Source organism: Podarcis liolepis (assembly GCF_965112155.1).
Source record: "Podarcis liolepis genome assembly, chromosome: 6".
NCBI classification, from domain to species: domain Eukaryota; kingdom Metazoa; phylum Chordata; class Lepidosauria; order Squamata; family Lacertidae; genus Podarcis; species Podarcis liolepis.
Window position 1 is genome coordinate 7,819,499 of NC_139559.1, and position 18,783 is coordinate 7,838,281.

Genomic DNA, 18,783 nt, shown 5'->3' on the forward strand with positions numbered 1-18,783 from the left:
TGGAGCGAATGCAGGCTGCGCAGCTATCCCAGAAGCCAGAACAACAAGAGGGATTGCTGCTTTCACTGCACAGCGATCCCTCTTGCTGTTCTGGCTTCTGAGATTCAGAATATTTCTTTTCTTGTTTTCCTCCTCCAAAAACTAGGTGCGTCTTGTGGTCTGGTGCGTCTTATAGAGCGAAAAATACGGTAAATGCAGTGGCTCACATAGATTTCAAACAGAGGCCTTTTCCTAGTACTCTCTAAATTGCTCACATAAGTAATCTGACCTAGTCAAGGATCATGTGACGAATATCACAAAGCTACATCTGACACAGCATCATAAGACATAGGTGATCTTGTGGGTCAACACAATCAGTCAGATTTGCTTACATGATTATGGCAAGGAGGGCAACTGGGAGCAATGCAAGTTAGGGCAATAGTTATGAATAAGGCTGCAATTCTTTGCACACTTACTTGGTAGTAAGTTTCCTTAAATAGTACTTAATTCTGAATGCACAAGATTGCACAGTGACTGAACATATTTACAAAGAATGCTGAATTTCACCCCACAAGGGAGGCTTTTATGCTATTGCAAGTATGGTAATTTTAGCTCAGCCTTAATTACCTGGCTGCAATTAATCCTGGAGGTTCTAATAAAATCCACTTTTGTTTATCATTTTAGCCTGTCGGGGTGTCCAAGAGCTACTTTTGCTGGGAAAAAGGGGAAAATCTCAGGGGATGAAATTCTCAACGCTAAATTCAAGACCAGTGATGGTAAGAGAACCAGATTTATCACTTGGCTAGTTTTGCATATTTGAAAATTTGATTTTGAAAAAATTAACATAACCTTACAGATTGTGTGTGTCCACACCATTAGCATTTCCACTGGACCGAGATGATCCATGCCAATTGAATTAGTACTTGCTAACTTACTTGCTAAGGATTTGCTCTGCTATTCAGGCAGCATGTTTCTTGCAGTCTGGAAATCCCCGACAAGAGTAAATATCCATCTTGCTACCGATTGCATACTCTCCACTATTTGATTCTTGCACAATTTCCAAAAGCTAAAAATATGCCTCGCCACTAAATTTGCTCTTAAAATGCCCCCAGTTTTGTCAGCCTGCTAGATCACATGTGATATCGTGACCAGAATGTTGTGGTTTCAGTGTGAAGGATCTAGTTTAAATCATTATGCAGTACAGTGCTCACCATATGATAAAGCCAGTGTTGTAGAAAGTCCTTGATTCTCAGCTGTAACTCACTAGCCAAACTCTCTTCTTTCTGTTTCACCCCAACGTCCATTTTTAATATGATTGGGGGGGGCGCAACTTACCTTGCCATTAAATATTATAATTAATGAGATGATATGATTGTAAATTTTGCAAGGGCCATTAAAGGTCATTTCACCAACCCACTAGCAGTGCAGGAAACTCATTGCTATAGCATCCCCCAAAACTGACCTTCCAGTATCTGCTTAGTAACCTCTAACTGAGAACCACTACCTTCCAAGGTGATTATTTCTGTTAAAGGTGCGTGGGTGGCGCTGTGGTCTAAACCACTGAGCTTCTTCGGCTTGCTTATCAGAAGGTCGGCGATTCGAATCTGCACAATGGTGGTGAGCTCCCATTGCTCTGTCCCAGCTCCTGCCAACCTAGCAGCTCAAAAGCATACCAGTGCAAGTAGATAAATAGGTACCACTGCAGCAGGAAGGTAAACGTCGTTTCTGTGCGCTCTGGCTTCCATCACGCTGTTCCGTTGTGCCAGACGTGGTTTAGTTATGCTGGCCACAAGACCCGGAAAGCTGTGAACAAACGCCGGCTCCCTCAGCCTGAAAAGCGAGATGAGCGCCACACCCCATAGTCATCTTTGATTGGACTTAACTGTCCAGGGGTCCTTGTTTAGCTGAAGTCGCCTTTCTTGTACAGTGGTACCTTGGTTATCAAACAGCTTCGTTGTTGAACAAATTGGCTCCTGAACACCACAAACCCAGAAGTGAGTTTTCCGGTTTGCGAACATTTTTTGGAAGCTGAACGCCTGACACAGCTTACGCAGCTTCCAGTTGAGTGCAGGAAGTTCCTGTAGTCAGTCGGAAGCCACACCTTGGTTTTCGAACTGTTCCCGGAGTCAAATGGACTCCCAGAACAGATTAAGTTTGACAACCAAGGTGCTACTGTAATGTGAACACATTCGTTTAGGTCCTACCAGCAACAGCAAGGTACTCTCACCAGAAGATGTTAGAAAACAAGTTCCATCTTCCCTACTCTGCATGGTCCTAGGTTAGGGTCGATGGGAGTTGTATCTACCATATTTGTGACACCCTTGCTCTAGGACTACAGAAAACAAATTTATTTTTATGATCTGTATATTAAGTGCTTAGAGCACTCCAATGATGTTACATGAGGGCTAAACATTATTATGTAGACAGTACGTTTCCAAGCACAATCCAAAGTGTTGGTGCTGACCTTTAAAGCCCTAAACAGCCTCGGTCCAGTATACCTGAAGGAGCGTCTCCACCCTCTTCGTTCAGCCCGGACACTGAGGTCCAGCACCGAGGGCCTTCTGGCGGTTCCCTCTCTGCGAGAAGTGAGGTTACAGGGAACTAGACAGAGCGCCTTCTCGGTAGTGGCGCCCGCCCTGTAGAACGCCCTCCCATCAGATGTCAAGGAAATAGGCAGCTATCTTATCTTTAAAAGACATCTGAAGGCAGCCCTGTTTAGGGAAGTTTTTAATATTTAATGCTGTATTGTTTTTAACACTCGATTGGGAGCCGCCCAGAGTGGCTGGGGAAATTCAGTCAGATGGGCGGGGTATAAATAAATTATTTTATTACTATTCTTCTTCTTCTTCTTCTTCTTCTTATTATTATTATTATTATTAATAATAATAATAATAATAATTGACAGTACACTGGAGTCCAAGGGTGGTATTCAGTGCTACTCAGAGTAACACTGAAGTTAACAGAAATGATTACGTAATTTAGTTTCATTAATTTAAATGGATCTACTCCGTGTAGGTTCTATCTGCATATATTAGAGCAGGAAATTGCCTGACCGCTTCTTTATTTCATCCTTGCAGTTCTAGAGAACGACGAAGAAATTAAGCAGTTAAACAAAGAGATTAGTGAGCTGAATGAATCCAACACTGAGATGGAAGCAGCCATGGTGAAGCTGCAGTCACAGGTAAATGCACTTGTACTATTTCTTTATTTAAAATAGACATATACACCCACTCTCACTAAAATAACACCAGGGTGCTGTGCAATAAAACAATTTGGTACAGAACAACAATTTTAATATGCAATGAAAGCAATCTATTTTTTTAAAAAACCACAAAGCTAAAGTGGTACCTCAGGTTAAGATCGGTTTCAGATTAAAAACGGACCTCCAGAACGAATTAAGTTCTTAACCAGAGGTACCACTGTATTTCGTTGACATCTGATGGGAAGGGGTTCCATAGGACGGGCATGACTACCGAGAACGCCCTCTGCCTGGTTGAATGTACAGTGGTACCTCGGTTTTTGAGCGTCTCAGAAGCCGAATGTTTCGGTTTTCGAATGCCGAAAACCCGGAAGTAATTGCTTCCGTTTTCGAACATTCCTCAGAAGTCAAACGGCTTCCACTGCATTTTTTTCCCATTTTCTCCATTGACTTTGCAGCCAGCCCTTTGCATCTCGGTCATCGAACATTTCGGAAGTCGAACGGTCTTCCTGAACGGATTGCGTTCGACAACCGAGATACCATAGTATATGAATGTATGCTTGTAATGAGACTCCACAGCAGCCTGATGTCAACTGCTTTTATTACCCCACAATATTGCTGAATTGCGCATTCCTCTGCCTTTGCAAACACCAGTCAACAAAGCTGAGTGAAGGCTGGGAGACTTACAGTGTGATCATTTAATGTCCTGCATCTGGCATGACAAAAAGAGAGGAAGACCGAGAAGAAGGAAGAGATTCAGACTTACGGTTTGCAGCAGCAGCAGCAGCCATGAACCTGTTTGTTCCACTTGTGGAGCAGGATATGAACCTAATAAATATAAGCCTTGTGGCACTCACAGAATGTTGAAAGACAGTGACCATTTCTCTTCCCTAATCCATGTTTCCCTCCCACCTCCTACAGATCTCAAGCATGGAGAAGAACCTCAAGAACATTGAGGAGGAGAACAAGATTATAGAGGAGCAGAACGAAGCCCTCTTCCTTGAGCTCTCAGGGCTGAGCCAGACTCTTATCCAAAGTCTTGCCAATATCCGCCTTCCACACATGGTGAGAATCTCTCCCGTGCACCAAACCTTTGGCCGTGTGATAAAGCACCAGATTCTGAAAGCCTTCTTGCAAGATGCTTTGTGTATAATTTAGGAGTGGCAGAAAAAGAGCTCCAGGCTATTAATTTTTTTCCATTTTTCATAAAATTCAGCAGGGAAAAAGGGCCCAAGCACCATTTATAGACAGAGTCCATGCCTAAAGGTAAAGGTAACGGTAAAGGGTCCATTAGGTCCAGTCGTGGCTGACTCTGGGGTTGCGGCGCTCATCTCACTTTATTGGCTTTATTGGCACGTCTAAGCCACTTCTGGCGAACCAGAGCAGCACACGGAAAAGCTGTTTACCTTCCCGCTGGAGCGGTACCTATTTATCTACTTGCACTTTGACGTGCTTTCGAACTGCTAGGTTGGCAGGAGCAGGGACCAAGCAATGGGAGCTCACCCTGTCGCGGGGATTCGAACCGCCGAGCTTCTGATAGGCAAGTCCTAGGCTCTGTGGTTTAACCCACAGCGCCAACCACATCCCATGGTAGCAAAGTAAATTCACTTAATGGTAGCAATTACTTTTATTCCCTCATGTTGCTCCGCAGAATCAAGGCTACCATACCTGCCAGATCAGGCAGGGATTTCTTAGCTTCTATATTTGGTGGTTAAACTGTGCTCCTTCTGGTGTAGTTTGTCTACCTTTGGTCTCCATCCTGCACTCAGCTCTCACCTGTAGCTTCTAGAAGCTGTCAGCATGCAACAGCAGACAAGGAAGTGGTTTCAGCTGGCCAGCTAAACCAGGTGAGGGTAGCCGATGGCTTTTTTTTTTAAGAATAATTTTTTATTAACCGACCAATCACATAAAATCAAACCAAACTGCATAAATTCCAAATTACACAGCCGAATTTTAAATTTTTGTTGGGGGTGCCCATATTTCAAGTTCCGAAGGGGATCCAATCAACTTCTTGCTTCTTACTGCTGTTTTAATGTCCACAAATCTAACCTTATGATGTTCACAGTACTATCCAGTCCTTTCTTATTGTTTTTCCACATCTCTTGTTGTTATTTTCATATATTTTTCCTTTCTCTTTGTGAACTCTGATAGTCTCCACAAGCTGGTTAGAACAGTTTGTAATCCTGCGTGGATATTATTTTTTTTATCCAGTAGCCATATCCAGACGTTTTCCATATAACATCACTTCCATACAAAGGCTCTCAAATCCTTGGTGAGTTAGGGACTTCCCCTGAGTTCAAAGACAGGCTCCAGTGGATTGAGTGGACGAGACCAAAAGTGGGTCCAACGGGCAAGAAGGCAGTTTCTGCACATGCTGTAGAGGGAAGTCAGGGGCAGGCGGGGCTTGTCCACCTGGAAAGGGAGCCTATCTAGGAGAAGGAAAACTCTGATCCTAAACTGCTGCCATGCGGCTATACTATTGGCGCTGTGGTCTAAACCACTGAGCTTCTTGGGCTTGCCGATCGTAAGGTCAGCGGTTCGAATCCCTGCGATGGAGTGAGCTCCCATTGCTCTGTCCCACCCCTGCTAACCTAGCAGTTTGAAAGCACGCCTGTGCAAGTAGATAAATAGGTGCTGCTGTGGCGGGAAGGTAAACGGCATTTCCGTGCGCTCTGGTTTCCGTTACGGTGTCCTGTTGTGCCAGAAGCGGTTTAATCATGCTGGCCACATGACTCGGAAAGCTGTCTGTGGACAAACACCGGTTCCCTTGGCCTGAAAGTGAGATGAGCACCGCAACCCCATAGTCGCCTTTGACTGGACTTAACCATCCTGGGGTCCTTTACCTTTTTTCATTGGCGAATAAGAGTTTGGGACCAAACCCCAAGACAAAATCCTCCCCCACTCAGTGGCATCACAACAGGGGGCGCATATCGGGGGGTGGCACCTTGTGGCGGCTCGCGGTAGCACAAGCAGCCATCATGCCGCCACAGCCACATGTGGAGGATCCTCTGTTCGTGTCTGTAGCAGTGACGGAGGGATCCCACCGCTGCCTGTACGGCACTTGAGCGGCACCAGCGACAAACCGCTATGTACAGAGCATGTGCGGCGTCATTATGTACAGCACATGCATGCAATGCTGCGAGCAGAGGATCCCGGCACCGTCCATACGGCGCTGGAGCAGCAGTGCTGGCAAACCACTATATACAGCGCATGTACAGCTTCACTATGTACGGTGCATGCATCGTACATAGCAACGCCGCACATGCACCCTACGTAGCGATGCCCCACCCCAGGTGTCACAACACCTTCATTCGCCCCTGCTCCCACTGCCTTGCAGGACATCTTTGGGAGAAGAAAAAGCTACGGAGTGAGCCATACACAAATCTTCTGGAGTGGAGTCTCTAAACAGATGGATGGCATCTTGCATGCCTCCTGGCAATTCCTGCAGCCAAGCTGGTGCCCAGTGTATTGCTCTGCTTTCCTTTGGACCACATTAGTGAGGCCGAGTGGGGTGGGGAGCTTGTCATTTGGACAGCCCAGGACTTCCATATACACTGCCCAGGCTTGCTCCACAAGGAGGTCACTTCGGTGCTGCTATCGCAGTAAGAACAATGTGAGAGGCAGCAGCTACAAGTTTAACTTCACCCCCAGATGAAACAAATAAAAATAAAAATCTTTCCAGTAGCCCCTTAGGTAAAGGTAAAGGTACCCCTTGCCCGTACGGGCCAGTCTTGACAGACTCTAGGGTTGTGTGCTCATCTCACTCTAGAGGCCGGGAGCCAGTGCTGTCTGCAGACACTTCCGGGTCACGTGGCCAGCGTGACAAGCTGCATCTGGCGAGCCAGCGCAGCACACGGAATGCCGTTTACCTTCCCGCTGGTAAGCGGTCCCTATTTATCTACTTGCACCCGGGGGTGCTTTCGAACTGCTAGGTTGGCAGGCGCTGGGACCGAACGACGGGAGCGCACCCCGCCGCGGGGATTCGAACTGCCGACCATGCGATCGGCAAGTCCTAGGCGCTGAGGTTTTACCCACAGTGCCACCCGCATCCCTAAGTAGCACCTTAGAGACCAACTAAGTTTGTTATTGGTATGGCCTTTCGTGTGCATGCACACTTCTTCAGATACCCCAGAAACTCACTCCATTGTCTCTCAAGACAGACAGATGCCAACACATGCACACACACATTTTAATAGGAGAACACATAGGTAACTTGGGAAGTCTAATAAAATGGGCTACCAGGTTTGCAGATCCTCACCGCTGCCTGTTTAAGCTGCAAGATCACTGATCTAAAAAGTGTTAGGAAAAACTGAAATTTCACAGTTCTGCCCAAATGCTTTGTCTGGCACTTAATTTTTCGGAGGCAGCAGCACCCTCTGTATGTTTCTGAAAGCTACATTATCCCTCCTCCTCTGCTGCCTGTTTCCCACTGATCTCATCCTTTTGTGCTTTTTTTGGTTGTCTCTCATTACATCTCATAGCCCAAGTAGGTAAGGAAATGACAAAAGGAGCTCCATCAACAGTGCATGTTGCCTTTTTAGTCTAAGACAGCATGAGTGGAGATAGGACAGGATTGGACTGCAACATCGGAAAGATCTTACAGCTCCCATTATAGCGCAGGGAGCTTCAGTTCTGCCCTGAACAGCTGTCAGCTGAACAATCACAACGATAAAGAGAGTATATTATATTTAACATAACAAGGTCTTAACAGTAACCAGCAGGATGCCACTACTGGCTGTGGGATTTTATTTATTTATTTATAATCTGCATTGAAGTCAGAACAGCTGAAAGGAGATGCAATTTATCTGGGTTTTCGGGTAGTTAATTGCATCGCGTGTGACACACTATCCTTGGTTAAAGCACATTAAATATGACACAGGGGTTGGACAAACAAGAAAGCTGGCTAGAGTGCTACAGCTTGATCCATAATACGTTTTCACACAAGGCAAGCCCCACTGAATTTAGGATTGAGGCTAAAGAAGCCCCTCTTGCATGTGGTGTTTTTTTGTTGTATCGCGTATGAAAACGGGAGAGAATTTGGAAGAACAAAATGAAACACAAGATCTCAGCTAATGCGGGTTTTGCTTTCGCATTTATAGCAAAGCTGATTTAAACTTTGCTGTGAAATTGATGTTGAGCTCAATGACTCAACAGGCCCAGCCCTTGAGAATAGCCCTTGTGTGTCTAGATTGTAAATCAGATATGACAGCTGTGATGAATATAGGGGTTGCTCGTGCGTAAGTTGCCGCCACTCCTGGCTAAGTTGGCTTGTTAAACCTTTCCTGTCTGGACAGCCCTTCACTTCGTGGCTGCCTCAGTCGCTAGCAGAATCCGTCAGTGGGCGTTTCTTAAACCTTTTCCAGCATAAAAGCTGTTTGACGCCAAGTCTCCTCCTACTCTCCCTGCGCGGAAGTCTTCTGCGCAGGGAGGGTGTGGGTAGCGGAGGACCCGTGCTCTCCCCGCTGGTGTCCAGCGAAGAGTCCTGGAGCCCTCTCGCCGATTCCCCCATCTGCCCCCCTTTATCCCTGGTGTTACGCTGATTTCCTTCCCCAGCTGATGAGCTGCTTCTCTCTCCCTGCTGGGTCCCTCTCCAGCATCACTTGGGAGCCTTCCCTCCGCCTCTGGCTCCGATGTCAGTTCCCTGACAACAGCCTTGCACCTTCTTGATTGGGGGGGGGGGTGCTCAAAACTCTGTGGGACACAGTGTTCTAGATTTAGAAATCAATAATGTACGGCCAAGCTCTCTTAAAAGTTAAAGTTAACCTGCAAGAAGTGACTTGAAGGATGCACTACTCCTTAAGGTGAAGGCAGACCTAAGCGGTAATCCAGTACCTGGGAGTAATTAAGTTCTGTTGAATTTTTCATTTTTAATTCGTTGATTAATTTATCTCCTTTGGAAGATCAGGATACTGTCCAGCTGATGCTAGGTAGGATTCCACACTGTGTGCCACAAAAGGTCTGGGAGGTGGACATAACAATGGACACTAATATGGGCCTTTTTAATGTCAAAATAAAAGAGAAGCACATTTAGTAGTGGTTAATTAGGAGTAATAGATAAGGGAGAAGCGTTGTGGCCCAGCAGATAATGTGGATCTAGTCCATGGGTAGGCAAACTAAGGCCCTCTAGCCCATTTGCCTTCTAAATTGCGGACGGTCCAGAAATCAGCATGCTTTTACATGAGTAGAATGTGTCCTTTTATTTAAAATGCATCTCTGGGTTATTTGTGGGGCATAGGAATTTGTTCAGATTTTTTTTCCAAAATATAGTCCTCCCCCACCCCCCTACACCAAGGTCTGAGGGACAGTTCACGGCTCACGGCTGAAAAAGTTTGCTGTCCCCTGACTGAGCTGGGTCCAATATTAGAGCCTTTTGTCTCTGTGCTCTGCTTCTAAGTTTGATTCATATGTTTGCTTGCTTATTTACTCTTTTTCTTCTTTCTCTTTCTTTCTTTCTCTCTCTCTCTCTCTCTCTTTTGAGCAGGAGCCAATCAGTGAGCAGAACTTTGATGCGTACGTCAACACCCTTACTGACATGTACACGAACCAGGAATGCTACCAGAATCCTGAGAACAAGGACCTCCTGGAAAGCATCAAACAGGCCATTAAAGGAATTCAGGTCTAATTACAGTGGGACAAAGAAGAAAAATGGGGGGGGGGGAATAAAATTTGAAAAAAAGAAGACGTTAAAAGTAACTGGAAGGACCTTCACTCTGCATATTCAGGTTTACAAGTTAGGAAACTTGTTGAATGAATGAATAAAAGGACCAAAACTTAACCAAGAGGCCATTCACAAGAAGCAGAACTGAACTCAAATGTTTTCGTTTACTCAGTGGCGTTCCTTTGGCAAACTGTGGGGCTTTGTTTCGTTTTTATTTTTCACCACATTACCGTGTGGTGGTGGGAGTCAAAGATGGTGTTGGGAGCAGATGGAGATCAACGGTCTTCACAAGCTGCTAGACACCTCCACCATCAAAGAAAGTTCCATAATAGAATTAGTCCCAGGTTTAGAGCATTAAAAGAACAGGGCTTCTGTCTGCGCCACAACGAGCTCCACAACCCTGTATCGCTTATGGTCATGTTCCCAAGATAACACATGATTGATGTGGCATGTTGTAGTACATGAGACGCAGGAACTGCAGGCAAGCCCCCCATCTGGATCTGCTGGACATGAGGACTCAAGTATTCTAGAGTAGCATTATTTTTTATTTTCTGAAAGAGCAGCTCTGGGTCTCCAGTAGAAAGCGCAATGGAAAAAAAAAATACAAAAGGTTCTCAGGGAAGCTTTTTTTGGAGTTTGCAACTACAGTATTCCTTTGTCCGTATTAAAAAAAAAAAAAGATAATAGCTATTAATGAACAGACCAATATTGGAACATTTCGTATGGAAGAATTCTAAATGTGTCATGGTCCAGTGTACATGAGTTTGGAAAGTCCTTTTGCTGACCGTTCTGGTTCTGTTTGTTGTCGTGGTCATCGTTGCGTAGCTGCACAGCGCTGCAGACACCCATGCCAGAGACATGTATAAGAAGCGATTAGGAACAAAAGGAAGTCTACAAGGAGTATTTACTCTTGGCTATGGACTTTGGCTCATAATACATGGCAATGTTTCTTGGTTCTGAGCTTTGTTTTCTACATTTTTTTAAAAAAAAAATAAGTTTAACATAACAGAGTGATCACCATTCTACAGAAGGAACAGTTGGGTATAGATCTTCCAAAGAACCACTTTGTTTTGTTTTGTTATTACCCCTTTGGTACACATAGTCCGCTGTGCACTTAAAAGAACTACAGTGAAGTGAATGTCTTTTGCAAAAACAAATTTCTTCAGCACCTCATTCGTCCACATTATGTATTGCTGCATTTGTTTGAGGAGGGAAGAGTGGCGGGGGAAGACGCCAACATTGATTCCGTGTGTGAATTCTCAAATTCTCCCCTAAGTCAAGGAAATGAACTTTCTAAACTTCTCCATTAGCAGTTGGCCAAATGTAGGTCACTGGTGCCATCTTAGTGCAGAGGGGCTATGGTAGAGAACGAAACATCGCAAACTCCCCATAGTTGTCTGCCCTGTACTGGTTGACTAGGGGACATTCCACATCTTGCCACCAGGTCCAATCCAAAATGCAGGAAAATATAGCTCTGAAGGGTGAGGAAACATCTCTTATCTCCCCCTTTTCCGCTCTTGCCTCTTTCTACAGGTCCTCGGTTTGTGAACTGTGGTCTTGGCATATCCAAAAGCCGGGAAATGTGTTAGATTAAAAATTGAACACGATAAAAGTATTAACTATCCTGCGAGATGGCTTATTCTGGTGCTGAAATCTCCCTTCTCTCGGCAATAATTTAGTTTCCGCAACTAAACCCCCCTGATAACTTCTAAATATATTTTCTAGCCAGCTTAAGATGGCCTCGGTCAGGTCTTTCCCTGAAAACAAAGAGCAAAGGAGAAGAAGAAGTCCGGGCTTCATTGAAGTGAATGACAAAGCTTGTTGATTCTGTGAGAAGAAGGGCTGATATCGAAATAGCCTCCATGTGTACAGCTGAGTCACCTCCTCCTGCACACACACACATGTGTGTGTGCCAGTTTTTTTCCTTGTGTTGCCCCTTCCAACACCCCAAATTCTGCTCCCGAGGGTCCCCCAATCTTCAGGAGTGGCTTTGGGAGGAATGTGAGGTACTACAGTGGGAAGGGGGGAACGATAAATATTCACCCGCTCGTGGAATGCCTTTTAGAGCATTTTCATAGGTGAGCTTTTGAGCTTTTGAGTATATGAATACTTGGGTCATTGTTACAGCAGAAGCGAAACTGCAGGAGAGGCACTTATAGTGCAAATGATCAGTCTGGCCAATGTAGGTTTTTATATTCCGGCTACATGCCTGATAGAAACAAGAACCACTTTAAAATCTCGGTATGAAAATGCCTTAAAAGCCTAGTCCTGCATATACTTAGGCTATAAACTAAAACCCTTTGAAGTCTATGAGAGAACTCCAATGGAGAAGGGGCGAAATAGATATTGGTGACTTTACTCATATGCTTAACTTACTCATCTGAGTAAATTCACTTGGGCGCTAGAGAGGATCACAGCATTGGGCCCTTTGACTTGGCTTATTTATACAACCCATGGAAAGTGCAAAAAAAAAAAAACGAAAGAAGGAAAAAATAAGTATTAAAAAAAGACAATGCTTTTAATATGTAAATAGAGTCCAATTTGATGGTGATTGCAGCTCATTTAGTATTTCAGAGTAGAGAACTTGCACTTCCTTTAAAGAAAAAGAAGGGTTGGGGGGAAAGTAGATAGCTGAATTATTCTGTAAATTATTTAAGGGTGCATTCAAATGCACATCCTTTGAGTGGTGCAACAGCTGTGGAAGGGCACTCACTGTGTTTTGACTATATGTACAATCTTCTCCAGAGAATAGAGCTGTAGGGAAAAGCAGTTTCTACCAGTCTGCAGCAAAGGCCAGATACGCATAGTGCTGACTGGCTTGTGCCTGTAGCGTCAAGAACCCACCTCCTCAAATCATTTTTCTCTAATATTTTTAAAAAATAGAGCGTGTCCATCCTTCTGTTTAAAGCACTGATCAAGTGGTAGATTGGATAAAACTGCAAGTGGTGCTTTTAAAACTAAACATTTTCAGAGTCAACCAATCGACTGTAGCATGGGAAGTTAGAAAACAGATTCGCTGATAAATACTAGGCCTGTCAAAAGCATTGGGAGTTGGGTTTACATAGCAGGAGGCAGGGAAACACAGTGAGTCATATTTCTGTATGCACCCTAATTTTGGGGAAATGTGTGTAATTTGTATTCGCAACACCTTATTTTATTTTATTTTGACTATTTATTAAATCATTTTTAATTTATTAAATTTATACTTCTGTTGAAGCTGGACATCACATCATGAGAAAGGAAAGGAGGCAGGAAAAAATAATCCCTGAAAGAAATACAACTTTTTGATCAATAAAACAATAATATTTCCCTCTAAGAAGAAATAAAAAAAATCTAACTTTCGCGTGTAATTTTGATGCAACCAAGTTATTTTTATATATTTTTGTTATTTATTCTTTTAACAATGGGAATTTTTTTAAAGATATTTTATAACTGAAGCGCTTTTTTAAAAAAAGTTTTTTGTTTGATTTTATTTTGGGTGGGGACAAAATGCAGAAAGAGAGAGAGAGAGAGAGAGAGAGAGATTCCTTTTCTTCGTTTGTTTTTGTTATTCTTTTGTCTTCTCGACGATCCTATTGTTTCAGGCACTGATAACGGTTTTAAAAAAAATTAAAACATGTAATTTATTATTTATTTAATATTTAAATTAAACATAAAAAATTGATCTGTGCTCTTGTTGTATATTTATTTCGTCATGTTTGTGTGTCGGTTATGTGATGGCTGAGTAATTGTTTATGTGAAGGAATACTGTTCATATTTAAATAATAAAGAATCACATTGGAAAAAAAGGAACTGCAGGCTACATGTTCTTCTGTGAAAGAAAGAAAAAGAGAAAGCAAATTTAATACTGTTTCTCTGCTCAAGAAATACATTCCACAAATGAGACTTGACTGAATGGATTTCCAGGAGCTCTGCTGAATCAGATGAAAGGTCTAGCTAGTTCAGCAGCTGTTTCCTGGGAACTGTAGTCTGTTAAGGGTGCTATGAATTGTAGCTATGCAGTAAGTACGCTATAGTTCCCAGGATTTGGGGGGGCAGGGCTGGGCACACATACAGTCAAACCTTGGTTCTCGAACAGCTCCGTTTTCAAACATTTTGGCTCCCGAATGCAGAAAACCCGGAAATGCTCCGGTTTTCAAACCTGAATGAAAAACTGAATGGTTTTTAGGAACCTGAATGCCTGACACGGCTTCCATTTTGAGTTTCCCTATATGAACTGAGGCTTCCGTTTTCAGTTTTCGAATGTTTCATAAGTCCAATGGTCTTCTGGAATGGATTACGTTCGAAAACCGGGGTTCCACTGTACCAACATTTCTCCAGTGAAAATAGGGACATCACATTCCAAGACAATTTTGCAATTTATACCCCACACATCTTATTGGGTTACCCCAGCACTCTGGGCAGCTTCCAACCTATATAAAAACATAATAAAACAGTAAACTTTTTTTAAAAAAAAAACACTTCCCTATACAGGATTACCTTCAGACGGCTCGGGAGTTGGATAACTCCATACCCGCCAACATTTCTGAAATATACTCAGAGTCGCAAAGTGATTTCATGCTCTTTATTCAGCTCATAGTGGTGAGGAGGAATGAATGAAAGTCCCCTCAAAGTATCTGCTTTATATACATTATTTACACAATGGGCTGCACATGATTGGCTAATTCTGGAATTCTACTGTAAGCCAATCAGGTTGTGGATTCACTTATATCTGGAGCATGATTGGGTGGTTCCTGCCAACCAATCATACTGCTGCATTGTTCTAGGACCAATCAGACTGCTGCATTCTGAATCCTATTGTTCTAGGACCAATCAGACTGCTTCAGTTTGGATCCTATTCAACTCAGTACATAACAATTTCTCCGATGAAAATAGGGACATTCCGGGATCAAATCAGAAACCCGGATGGCTTCTCTAAATCAGTGACATTCCTGGAAAATAGGGACACTCAGAGGGTCTGGAGACAGCTGAGGTGCATGTGGGAAGCCTGAAAGCCGTGCATGAGTGTGCAAATGGCCCTCTCCCACAGTCATTCCCACAAAAGAAGAGAAGAGTTTTGATATCCTGCTTTTTCACTACCCTAAGGAGTCTCAAAGAGGCTAAAAATCTCCTTTCCCTTCCGTACAGCAAACACTCTGTGAAGTGAGTGAGGCTGAGAGACTTCAGAGAAGTGTGACTAGACCAAGGTCACCCAGCAGCTGCATGTGGAGGAGCGGGGAAGCGAACCCGGTTCACCAGATTACGAGTCCACGGCTCTTAACCACTACACCACGCTGGCTATTCGAAGGGATGCTACATCAAACATGGAGGCAGTACAGTGGTACTTCGGGTTACAGGCGCTTCAGGTTACAGACACCGCTAACCCAGAAAGAGTACCTCAGGTTAAGAACTTTGCTTCAGGATGAGAACAGAAATCACGCGGCAGCAGTGGGAGGCCCCATTAGCCAAAGTGGTACCTCAGGTTAAGAACAGTTTCTGGTTAAGAGCGGACCTCCAGAATGAATTAAATTATTAACCCGAGGTACCACTGTATATGATCAGTAGCCACTGATAGCTTCTTTTGGCATCAATATGGAAGGACCTTTGCTAAAATTGCATACAGCACTCCACAGTCGGCCTCCTGTTCCCCCTGACGGTAGGGAACACTGGGGGGGACACACACAAAAAAAATATTGGGTGAAAAATGCTCGGCCCCCTGGAGTTGGTGCCCCCCAACATAATTAGGTCTGCAGAATCCAAGGTTTCCTCAATTATGGATCGTTGCGGTTTTGCACCCCCTCTGCTCGGGGCCCTATGGGAGGAGGAACTGCCCACATCACCACCCTAAATCCAGCGCTGCTTCCAGGAGATGCTGGAGGCTGAAATTGGGACCGCCTGCATGCAAGACAGATGCTCTCCCCCTGAGCAATGACACTTGCCCAATAAGATGTTGGATTCTCAGGCCGCAGTCAGAGGTAACTGGCCCCACTCCAGGCATTCGGCTTGAGATCCTTGTTGACCTCCCTGTGCCTGCATCTCCCGGCAGGATACAGGCAAGGTCACAATCGGCAATCCTCCTCAAGCGTGAAGGAGAACACACCTCTCTCCCTCCTCCCTGCCTCCCCGGGGAGGGGAAAGAGACAGACAGAAAGCTATTTACATTGCTTTATTTCTGTCATTGCAGCAGTACAGAGAAACGTGTCTGCACTCTCCAGTCTCCAACAGTAGAGAGAGATAAACTCCACCCCTGTACTTCCAGTACAGGTCAGATGACACTCTAAGCTAACATCCGGTGCTCAGTACAGTGAATAGACTGCCCCTTTGTTCCAATAGTACAGTCCCAAACATCAACATCCTGTTTTGCATTCCAGACAGCTTCAGCTCGCTCTTGCATTGCTGCTTTTTCCTGACATAAGATGCCTATGGGAAACCCACAAAGAACGACATGTATGTTGTTCCTAATGGGGCAAATTGCAGCTGGTGGGAAGGGAGGGAGTTTCAACTGAGAAACCAGGGAGGGAGGGAGAGTTACCCCTACCTACCCTGCTGTGGGTAGGTAGACTTGGAATTGCCAATTAGAAGGTTGGCAGTTCGAATCCCCGCGACGGGGTGAGCTCCCGTTGCTCCATCCCTGCTCCTTCCATCCTAGCAGTTCGAAAGCACGTCAAAGTGCAAGTAGATAAATAGATACCACTCCAGTGGGAAGGTAAATGGCATTTCCGTGCGCTGCTCTGGTTCTCCAGAAGCGGCTTGGTCATGCTGGCCACATGACCTGGAAGCTGTACGCCGGCTCCCTCGGCCAATAAAGCGAGATGAGTGCTGCAACCCCAGAGTCGGCCATGACTGGACCTAATGGTCAGGGGTCCCTTTACCTTTACCCCTGCAGGACAGTGGTGCTGATGCGTCCCAGGGGGTCTCTGCAGCTGGTTTTTAAAGAGATGAGGAATTTCACCATAGCTCTCCAATCTACTTTGGCCCTAAACTAAACATTTTATTGAAAGAAACAAATGGAATGCAGCTGCTTGTCCAAGAACTTCAAGGTGCTTACCCCACCGTTCCTGTTTTTCCACCACCACCAGCAAAAAGCTAATACTATTCTAGGCTGCATTCACAGAAGTATAGTGTCCTAATCAAGGGAAGTCGTAAAGGTAAAGGGACCCCTGACCATTAAGTCCAGTCATGGCCGACTCTGGGGTTGCGGCACTCATCTCGCTTTATTGGCCAAGGGAGCCGGCGTACAGCGTCCGGGTCATGTGGCCAGCATGACTAAGCTGCTTCTGGTGAACCAGAGCAGCACACGGAAACACCGTTTACCTTCCTGCTGGAGCGGTACAGTACCTATTTATCTACAGTGGTACCTTGGGTTAAGAACTTAATTCGTTCTGGAGGTCTGTTCTTAACCTGAAACTGTTCTTAACCTGAAGACCACTTTAGCTAATGGGGCCTCTCGCTGCTCCCGCGCTGCAGGAGCACGATTTCTGTTCTCATCCTGAAGCAAAGTTCTTAACCCGAGGTACTATTTCTGAGTTAGCAGAGTCTGTAACCTGAAGCGTATGTAACCCAAGGTACCACTGTACTCGCACTTCGTGCTTTCGAACTGCTAGGTTGGCAGGAGCAGCGACCGAGCAACGGGAGCTCACCCCATTGTGGGGATTCAAACCGCCGACCTTCTGATCGGCAAGTCCTAGGCTCTGTGGTTTAACCCACAGCGCCATCCGCGTCCCGCAAAGGGAAGTCATAGTCCCACTCTATTCTGCCTTGGTCAGACCACACCAGGAATACTGTGTCCAGTTCTGGGTGCCACTATTTAAGAAGGATATTAACAAGCTGGAATGTGTGCAGAGGAGAGCAACCGAGACGATCAAGGGTCTGGAAACCAAGCCTGATGAGGAGCGGTTGAGGGAGCTGGGTATGTTTAGCCATCTTCAAATACCTAAAGGGGTGTCACATGGAGGATGGAGCAAGTTTGTTTTCTCCTGGTCTGGAAAACAGGACCAAGACCAATGGCTTCAAATTACAAGAAAGGAGATTGTAACGCAACACCAGGAAGAACTTTCCGATAGTAATAGCTGTTTGACAGTGGAAGGGTCTCTCTCAGGAGGTGGTGGACTCTCCTTCCTTGGGAGTTTTTAAGCAGAGGTTGGATGCTTTGGTTGAGATTCCTGCATTGCAGAGGGGTGAGCTAGATGACGTTCAGCGTCCCTTCCAACTCCACGATTCTATGATTCAAAGACCTTGTCTATTTACCCAGCACTCCAAATTGCTGGGAGGTGTGGAATGTGGACAGCCTCTTAGGCGCTTAAGTGCTGAAAATCAAAATGATAAAATGACAAGTGCAAAAGTGCTGTTTCTTTATTATTATTATTTTAAAAAAAACACCCCACTTCTCTCTCTACTGAATGCATAGCACAGCTATAAAACAACAGGGCCTTTTGTTCCAGAAGCATTACACATTTTGCTCGTTATGATTTTTAAATGTCCTTATCCCTTCAGTGAACCCCACCTCGTGCCTGTGTGGAGCAATTTACTGAATAATGGTGATTCCTGGGAGATAGTCTCCGTACTGCTCTTCAGTGAAAGATGTTGATGGAATCAAAGCCGTAGCGGGTTCCTCGTTGGTTTTTACTGGCAACAATAAAACGCCGAACACATTTACGAGTAATATTTTGTTGTTGTTGCTATTTCTTTTTTTCATTATCTGGTTATTATTTGCAAGGAGATCTAATCCAGGGCCGAGACAAAAGTGAGTACTTTCAGCAATTTTTCGAGGATGTGGGGTGGGGCCTTCAAAATGGGGCGAAAGTGCCCTGTTGCCGTGACAACGCAGATGACAACAGCACGGGGCCAGCATGTCAAAGTTAAGTGCAGTTGGCTTCATTCGCCCCCTAGTGACATCATCACACAGGCAAATCTGATTGGCTACATTCGCGTCATGGCATCATTGTGCTAAATCCATGATCACTGATTG

The 18,783-nt window shown here is 44.8% G+C and overlaps 1 protein-coding gene across 6 annotated transcripts in view; it reads left to right on the forward strand.

Annotated features, from left to right (window-relative positions):
• MYT1 (myelin transcription factor 1) overlaps positions 1–13,624 on the forward strand; it is a 180,281-nt gene extending 166,657 nt beyond the window's left edge. For 5 of the 6 annotated variants that reach the window (XM_083507352.1, XM_083507354.1, XM_083507353.1 and 2 more), the window contains 4 exons: positions 664–755; positions 3,057–3,160; positions 4,100–4,243; positions 9,660–13,588. In XM_083507352.1, coding sequence (XP_083363478.1) covers positions 664–755; positions 3,057–3,160; positions 4,100–4,243; positions 9,660–9,800 — 481 coding nt within the window. In that variant the 3' untranslated portion in view covers positions 9,801–13,588. Of the gene's footprint in view, positions 1–663; positions 756–3,056; positions 3,161–4,099; positions 4,244–9,659 lie in introns of all 6 variants that reach the window. The other variant, XM_083507357.1, reaches the window with a different exon arrangement.
• The last annotated feature ends 5,159 nt before the right edge of the window (positions 13,625–18,783 follow it).